This window comes from Mycetomoellerius zeteki, unplaced genomic scaffold, assembly GCF_001594055.1.
Source record: "Mycetomoellerius zeteki isolate Tzet28-1 unplaced genomic scaffold, Tzet1.0 scaffold1142, whole genome shotgun sequence".
In the NCBI taxonomy this organism is placed as follows: domain Eukaryota; kingdom Metazoa; phylum Arthropoda; class Insecta; order Hymenoptera; family Formicidae; genus Mycetomoellerius; species Mycetomoellerius zeteki.
In genome coordinates this window covers 2,300-11,111 of record NW_017256065.1, presented here as the reverse complement: position 1 = coordinate 11,111, position 8,812 = coordinate 2,300, and the positions used below count along the sequence as shown (strand labels likewise).

Genomic DNA, 8,812 nt, shown 5'->3' with positions numbered 1-8,812 from the left:
CCCGGCCCACGCTAGTGACCTCCGTTAAGCCACGCGTTATTAATAACATACCTTGCGCAATAAAAATCAACTTAGTTTCCAAGTATTTCTCGTCTGATCAATCGTTACCCTTCCTGCACCTCCAACCCCGAGAGCGTAGATAGAGTGAAACGCATGATGATACGCCCTTAGCAGAGATCTAAGTTATCTCAACATACGCTGGGCATTCCCCAGGGATCTGACGCTTCCTCTAAACTCTCTAAATTATTTCGACACCGGAGGTACAAGAAGGCCGCGATAAATCCTCAAATAATAATATTATTCCCGATAGACATTGTGCCGAATTAAGAAGGCACTGGTGACAGCAACCTGCCCGCGGCAATAACAGCCGAAATCTGATCAGCTGAAGCCAAGGCTTCGCCCCGCGCGCCCCGCTCCACCGACCCAGTCGCGTCTCTCGCATCAACAACAAACGCGAATCCGGACGTGACAAAGTGATACTGTCTTTGGTAAATTAAAAACCCCAAGTAGTATTGTCTTTAAAAATGCAAGTGGGGAATTATCTTTATTATGTTTGTACAAAAGATACTATGTCTAAACAAGACATGTTTGCAAAAGACACTATGTCTAGAAAAAATATTATACATTTATCAGAGACATTATGTTTACAAAAGACACCATGTCCGCAAACGACACCATGTCTGCAAAAGATTAAACCGCCAAATCTAAAATATGAATTCAGGACCTCAAAACAAACAAACATTTTCCTCTGGATATATGTTCGTCAACGCTTCGTTCAAGAGATATTTACTTTCTGAAGTTACAGAACTATAAGAATGAATAATGTCGAAATAAAGTCTAGACTTATTTCTGGAATTACAGAACTGTAAGAATATGAATAATGTCGAAATAAGGTCTGATAATTATCTGGATTATGGGACACCGCGCCGATGACCTTGACCTTGACATATGTTGTCAAGGTTATGACCCTGAGTGACCTCCGACAGGTTTTAGAATACTATCATCAAATCATGTTCTTCTACATCGATGTTAGTACACTACGCGCATAAATTAAAGCATCACCTCTCACACCTTCGAAAAATGGGTAAATTTCAAAGAAGTGTAACTTCTACAAAAATGGTCGAAATGAGATTTTAAAAAAAGCATTTTGTAGCTTGAAATCTCTACTTTCCAAATCTGTATAATCAAATAACGATTCGGCTGATTTTTACGGTACTACATGATTATAAAGGAAGATCCGTAAAATCTCAAAATTTTTTGTAAACTTTGCACAGTTTCATGCCGTGAATGAGAAGTCGGGCACAAATACAATTTACAGCTTTCGAAAGCGTGATCCTTTACCTTTAATTTACTTTCCTTTTTACCTCTGTACGATTTTTTTTACCGAGTTATTCAACATCGAAGTAAAAATGGTCCCTTTGAATTTGACTGCTCATAAAAGACGAACGGAGTGACGTACAGCATTTTTTAAACAAGCAAAAAAAAGTTCAAAGTTTTCTCTTTAAGATGCTTTTATCAATTTTTAGACACAGATAAGCTTTTTATGTAAAAACTTAAGTGAAAGGTAAAGTTGAAAACTGAGACAATTACCTATTCCTATTCAACTAGATCTATTCTGATCAAAAAGAGAGAGAAACCCTATGATATTAAGGTAATTTTACACTTTAGGGTCTACTGATTTCAACGAGACTCATACAAAATAGTTGCGACATTTTAAAACTAATGTCCTTCATGTTGGAAGTTACGCCTTACACGCGCGCGCGCACACGTACACGGACACGTACACAAACACAAGAAGCATAAATCCAACTGTGCAACCTCCACGTGGTACGCTTCGGATAACGCTAATGCCAGCGTTGTGATCGCATGCTGCGATATAAGATTAAATTCAAATCAACAAATGTCGTCTTGCCCAAAGGCGTAACACAGTTACGCAAATACAGTTGACCGTTGATACCAATCTGTTGCAAATTATTGAATTGCTGCCAATCTGCTGGCATACTGTGGACATTTTATCGACCATGTTATTGATCATGTAATTTTCTTCCTAGGGCGGAAATGTGAAAAGAGAACATTTTTTTGTATGTATGTGTGTATCCGTACATACATAAATATATAAAAATTTTCACTTTTCACGTTTCCGCTCTAAAGAAAAAGTTACGTGATCGATACCCTGAACATAAACTGTAACCTAAAAATGTTTTTGAACATTACCTTACCTTTGAAAATTGGAATTGAGACCTCAAATCCTATGCTTTGAAGATAAAGCTCGCAAGCATTATTCATGACTCTGAGATCCAGGAATCTTCCCCTAATAGCACAGATCTCCAAGGGACTTTCCAAAGAAGATTCAGAGGATTCCATTCAGAGGATATCTCTATATCCTAAGAACATTCGGCAGAATGTTCCTCGAATAAAGTGTGCTATTAGGGTCTTTAAGATATGCACAATAAAACACTTCATTTAAGATCACGAAAAGATTCGCGAGTCTTCGGCGAACAGGTCTTCGCGAGTTTTGGCGCGGCAATAGAAGAATAGGAAAATCCCAGCGGAAATCTTCGAAAATAAGAGGACACGTACGAATCATCACCACCGACGAAGAAACGAAGAACCTACGCAGTGGCAATTGTAATGCAGAAAATTACCTTCCTCGGACTGCAAAACGTTGTAAAATGCATCGACACGCATTTAAAACATTTAGAATCTTTATCTGATAATGTTAACAAGTGTGCGCAATACTTAATTCAAGAAATCGAACTGAAACTGCCTGTAAGTTCTATTAATCAAGAAATTATAAAATTAACGTTGCGAGGTAATTACGAAGATATAGAACTTAATGTATTTACATACACAAATTAGCGACTTAACTTTTCTTGATATATATTTTAATATAATATTTTTGGAATTAACTTCATTAAGATATAACGAAATTTTTCATATAATTTGCTCGAAGCGAGAATCGTTCGCTTAATTTCTCTAAAACCTTTTTTAGTTTATTCTCATGTGAACCATGTATTTCCCCTATGAAAAAGAATTTGTATCAATAAGTACTGTAAAAGTATGGTAAGAGGCGGGGAAAAAGGTTAAAAGAAACCGTTGAAGAGTTATATATGAGTCAGGAGGATTGGAAGTGGCCAAATACGAGTCGTTTCTTATAGCTCGGCCATTCTGTAGTAGGTGTTCGTCTCGAACATAACTGATAATTTCTCCTCATATAAAATAAAGAACAGATCAGAGATAAATGGATTTTAAACAAAACATTTTTCTTTTTGTTTTGATACAACTCAACACTTAAAACTACAAGATAGCGGCTGTATGCGCAATACTAGCTATTTATTAACCGCGATTAAAACAAAATGTGATGCTTATATTTAATATTAAACTTAAATTCTAAATTATCTTTATCACACTGGAAATTTTATTAAGGTATCACTGGCTTTATCCATGGCTTGAGTCTATCTGGAGATACAATTGAATTGTACAGTCTAGGTGTGATGTTAAAACCAAGGATATCTTTCACAACGTATCGATTATGTGGCAATACCTTATCTATCATGTAGGGTTCTTTGAAATCCGGCTTAAATTTTTTACTCTGTCCGGGTTTGACCACGTCGTCTTTAAGGCGTTCACCCACCTTATACTTTTTTGGTGCCTTATGTCTACGATCATAATATATTTTATTATAAGCCTTAATTTTATCAGTAGCTTCAATTGCTAATCTACGATTGGTATCTCGCTCCTTTAACCAAGGAAAATCTTCGACTTCTACAGGATAAGTCTTAGCTAGCTCGGTGAAGAATTCTACTAATTTACTATTAGAATGATCTTTATGTCATATCTCAGTAACATTTTCGAAGGGGACGTCTTAACTGTGGAATGAAACGTATTATTAATAACGTATTGTATTGTTACGAGCTTGCTGGGCCACTCTGTAGTGTCTTCAACAATTTTTTTAAGGGACGACTTTAGGAATCTGTTGAGCCTTTCAACCATTCCGTTTGCTCACGGGGACGCTACGGCAATTAATCGGTGTTTAATCCCGCGGGGACGCAGAAATTCAATAAACTCCGCAGACGAGAACACAGTTCCGTGATCCGATACAATTTCATTCGGGTTACCGAAGTTATCGAATAGTGGTGAGAACCACTTGATCACTCCTCGTATTTTGATGGATTTTACCGGGAAAAGTCAAGTAAACCTTGGTCAATAAGGATATGAGTCAATAAGGAGTAAGATGTGTTTCCTTCTCGTGATTCAGGTAAAGGACCGAAATGATCGGTATGCATGATCTGAAACGGGTTTTTAGCAGTTGGGGTAGTTTGCAACTCGCCTTCTTTCCAGTTGGAAGACACGCTTGCCATTAGGCAGGTCAAACAATCTTCGATGCAGCTTTTGATTTTACTTCTCATAGACGGAAACCAATAATTAGCGCTAACATCCTGAAAGGTTTTCTCTGTACCACAATGTGCAAATTCGTCATGGTAGACGTGCAAAACTTTATGAACCATACCGTTTGAAACCACAAACTTAACCTGATCAGACTCTTTTCTGTAAACTAGTCTATCAATAAGATTATACTTATTATTGTTATGTTTTTCTAACTGCTGAGCGCGATTGTTTTTATATTCGGGTCGACTAATTGCCTAAGCTGAAGCTCCCTCTCGAGAGGCATTATCTCGGTAGACGCTACTATTCTGCTTAACGCGTCCACATGAGTCATTTTTTGTCCACTCTGATGTTCTGTGAAAAACATATAATTTTGCAATTGTAAAATCCAGCGGGCTATGCGCAGATTAATGTTTGCCTTATTTATAGCGTGAACCAACATTTATAGCGTGTTACAATCCGTAATGTCTTTAAATGGTATTCCCGCCAAGTAAATATGGAAACGTTCCGTGGCCCTTACAATGGCCAGCATCTTCAGCTCGAAAAAATGATATCTATTTTCCGCTTCGTTGGTGGTTTGGCTGAAATAAGCTACGGAGGCTAACGCGCCAGTATCCTGTCTCTGCAGGAGTATTGCGGCAATAGCGATGGAGCTTGCATCGGTACGCAATTCTGTATATAAATGAGGCTGATACATCTTCAAAACCGGATATGAGGTCAAATCAGATTTTAGTTACTCAAATGCCTCAAGGCATTTCTCGTCAAATTTGAAATCTGCGTTTTTTTCAACAGAGCATGTAAAGGTTTGGCCTTAGTGGCAAGGTCTTTAACGAATCGGCGGAAAAAATTTACGAGACCTAGGAATCGTTGTAATTCGACAAGGCTGTTTGGAACAGGAAAATGCTTAATAGCTACGTGACGCTCACTTAAAGTTATTCGTGATGGAGATATTAGGCTGGGTCCACAACCTCGCTTTAAGAAGCCCTAAGTCATAAACCTTAAGCCTTAAGTGACGTATCTCTAAGATGTTCCCGCGCAGTCTTTAGATCTTAACCGTAAGATTTAAGTGAATTGCGCAAAACCCAATTCTTACGGCTTAAAGAATAAAGTCTATGGCCTACGTATCATTTCTAGCCAATCAGCGAAAAGAAAGAGTATCAATAAGACATCGTGTGCGGACTTTCGATGGCTGTGATAGTGTGAACCTGTAAATAAATCTTATTAACTGAATAAATAAGAAATTAGTTAATAAATACGTAGTAACAATGGAAAACTCGAGCGTGATAATGTTAGAAGGCACGATGAATGAAACCGTGCAAGACGAAATTGTAGTCGCTTTAGTGAAAGAGAATCCGGTGTTGTACGACAAAAAGTTCCCGGATTATAAAAACCAGGAAGTAAAAAAGGATACCTGGAGTATGATTAAAATACAGTGTGGAATGTCATCAGGTATGTTAATGTTTGTGCATGTGCTAAAATGAGTAATTTACAATTTGTTTATCTTAACCTGTTTGTTCATTCAGCTGAAGAAGTAGAGAATAGATGGAATCAATTGCGAAATTATTTTGGAAAAAGACTAAGAGAAATAAAGGCAAAGCCAGTCAGTGGATCAGGTGGAGGAGAAAAAGCTAAAAAAGTGGAATGGTATCTCATGGGACTTATGTCATTTTTGATCCCACATATTAGTCACCGAAAGTGAGCATTTTGTTGAAAAAAATATTTTTGTCAACAAACATGTGTATTTATTACAGAAGTCGTAGTTCTATGGGAAATCAACATTTGTCTACATCATCTACGTTATTCAAGATTTCTTCCCCTGCACCACTGTCATTTGTAAGCAGCAAAGCATACATTATTGAGTCTGTACAGAACGATAGTAAATGTTGTTATTGACAGTAATACTAGCTCGGGATGTGAGAATTTCGTGCAGAACGTTAGTACAGATATTGTTATTGACAATAATACTAGCTCAGGATGTGAGAGTTCTAAGAGCTATGATTATGTTCAATCAAAGCCTGAAACTAATTCCATCCTTTTAAAAAAGAAAAAAGTGCCTGGTTTAGATGCTTTTGCAAAAAAGAAGCAAAAGAATGATAGTGATGTAGAAAACCTCTTGGCACAGTCAACCTCAGCCTTAACTAATCTTGCAACAATTGTGCATAAATCTATTTCTAAACGTAGTCCTGACAAAATAAATGAATAAAAATATAAAGCGAATCCTTTCGCTGAGAGCATTGTAGCTGCATTTGATAAAGTGCCAGTTATGAAACAAGTAGATTGTTTAATTGCTATATTGAATATAATGAAAAATTATCAAGCTGATTGAACGCAGTATTACATTGTTCCTATGTTTGTTACTTGTGCTTCCGTTTATTTTATATTTTGTTTATTTAATTCTAATTATATATTTTATTTAATCTTAGTATTGAAAAAAATTATTTTTTTCTTTTATTATAAATATATATATTAAATGCTGCATTTAGCTGAATGTAGCTAATGTTTATTAATATAACGAAATAATCCAAACCATTACATGAGTAAATATTTATTAATATGAGTAAATATTTATTAATATATTTTTTAATTAAATATGTTTGTTTTATTTGCAACAACACGTGTAATAAAAAATTTTTTAAGTTAAGGTTTGATACACAGTACAAAAATAAATACATATGTTTATTGTAACTAAATAGATCCTAAAGTCACTAAATGTATAAAAAATTATTTTTTTAACTTAAGGTTACAAGATGTACAAATAAATACATATTTCTTATAAATGTAATTAAATGTATTTATCACAATTTTAAGAGAGAAAGAGACAGGGAGAGAGAGAAATTATATCTGTAAGTTAAAATTTATTATACATGAATCAAATATGTAATTACTATAATAATAATAATGATAATAATGATGATTACTATAATAATAATGATAATAATAATAATAATGATACTATAATGATAATAATGATGATGATTACTATAATAATAATAATAATAATTACTATAATAATAATAATGTGCAAATTCGCATGGAAGTACATTATACTACGCTCAAGTATATACATGTTTAAGGGACGTTAATATTACCATGCGACCACTAAAAACAATCGTTCTTTGCCAAGGAACTTGACCCTGTTCGTGGTTGACAAGATAATCGGCAAGTTCTTAAATTAATTAACTTTCTTAAATTAACAGATGCAGCAGCTGCACGATTCGAACCTATTCTATGCAAGTTCTGGATATTAGGTGCTATAGCACCTCTCCTTCATTCTTCTAGGATCGTAATTCCATTTTCATCCTCTTGATTAACATACACAGGAGGACAATATTTCTTAAACCTTTGTTGATGTTCTTCCCTTTTCATAAAATTATGTAAGGTTACTGTTGCATATATAATATTTTCAACACAATGTGGAAGTTGGGCTAATGAAGTCTGAAGGATACGCCATCTGAAACATAAAGGTGTTGACAATGACACTTTCCGGATAAAATTAATGTGATATTTTATTCCCTATATACCGTACCTTGTTGATAAAATTCCAAAAGCATTTTCTATAATTCGCCGAGCTCGAGAAAGTCTATAGTTAAAAATACACTGTGTCTCAGTTAATGGATTTCGTCTAGAATATGGACGCATCAAATTGTGACGTAGAGGAAATATCTCATCACCTACAAGAAAGTAAGGCATCATGATATTTGTGCCAGGCAAAGGAGATGGTGGGAGTACATTCAGTGTGTCATTTTCCACAGCTTGACCAAATTCTATAGCACTGAACACTGCTATCAGGAAGCGATCCTGCAATACAGATACATAAAATGTATACGTAACATTTTGTATTTATCTTATCTATTCATGCATCAACTCACCATAATCTCCAACATGAATTGATGTAAAACAATAATTTGCATCACATGTTGCCATTAAAACTATACTAAAATATTGTTTGTAATTAAAAAATTGAGATCCAGTTTTTACTGGACATTGAATTCTTATATGCTTGTCATCAAGCGCTCCGCAATTGGGCAAATTCCATCGCTGCTAAAATTTATCAGCAATTTCTCTGTATTCTTGCTGAGTTGGGGGCGAGAGATAAGTACCTATAGTATTAGGAATAGCATGACAAGTTTCTTGTACAATATCATAGGCAGTAGACTTTCCAATTTGCCAATAATTAGCCATGGAAGGCAAGCTGTTTACTGAGGCTAGATAGCTGAAATAGACAACCATTTATAAGAGATTTTTCTATAACAATGGATCTAAAAAAGATTACTTAATAATGGAATATAGCTTACCAAATAGTGAATGCTAGGCGAAATTCAGAGGTTAGAAATTCTCTGTAGTTGGCCTTTTGTAGATATGGACTAATTATTTCTAATAATTCATTAAATATATCGACTGTCATCCTTGTCAAGTTGAAAAATTT

At 35.2% G+C, this 8,812-nt stretch overlaps 2 protein-coding genes across 2 annotated transcripts; one reads left to right on the top strand and one right to left on the bottom strand.

The window, feature by feature from the left end:
- Positions 1–5,651: 5,651 nt before the first annotated feature.
- Positions 5,652–6,712, top strand: LOC108729350 (uncharacterized). The gene is made up of 4 exons (XM_018458416.1): positions 5,652–5,835; positions 5,910–6,081; positions 6,283–6,563; positions 6,600–6,712. Exons 1-4 carry the CDS (start codon positions 5,652–5,654, stop codon positions 6,710–6,712), a joined length of 750 nt encoding a protein of 249 aa, XP_018313918.1.
- Positions 6,713–7,653: 941 nt separating this feature from the next.
- On the bottom strand, positions 7,654–8,270 carry LOC108729341 (uncharacterized). The gene is made up of 3 exons (XM_018458403.1): positions 8,256–8,270; positions 7,913–8,184; positions 7,654–7,837 (listed from the first exon to the last, which is right to left on the bottom strand). The coding sequence occupies exons 1-3, from the start codon at positions 8,268–8,270 to the stop codon at positions 7,654–7,656; spliced, it is 471 nt and encodes a 156-aa protein (XP_018313905.1).
- Between the last annotated feature and the right edge of the window lie 542 nt (positions 8,271–8,812).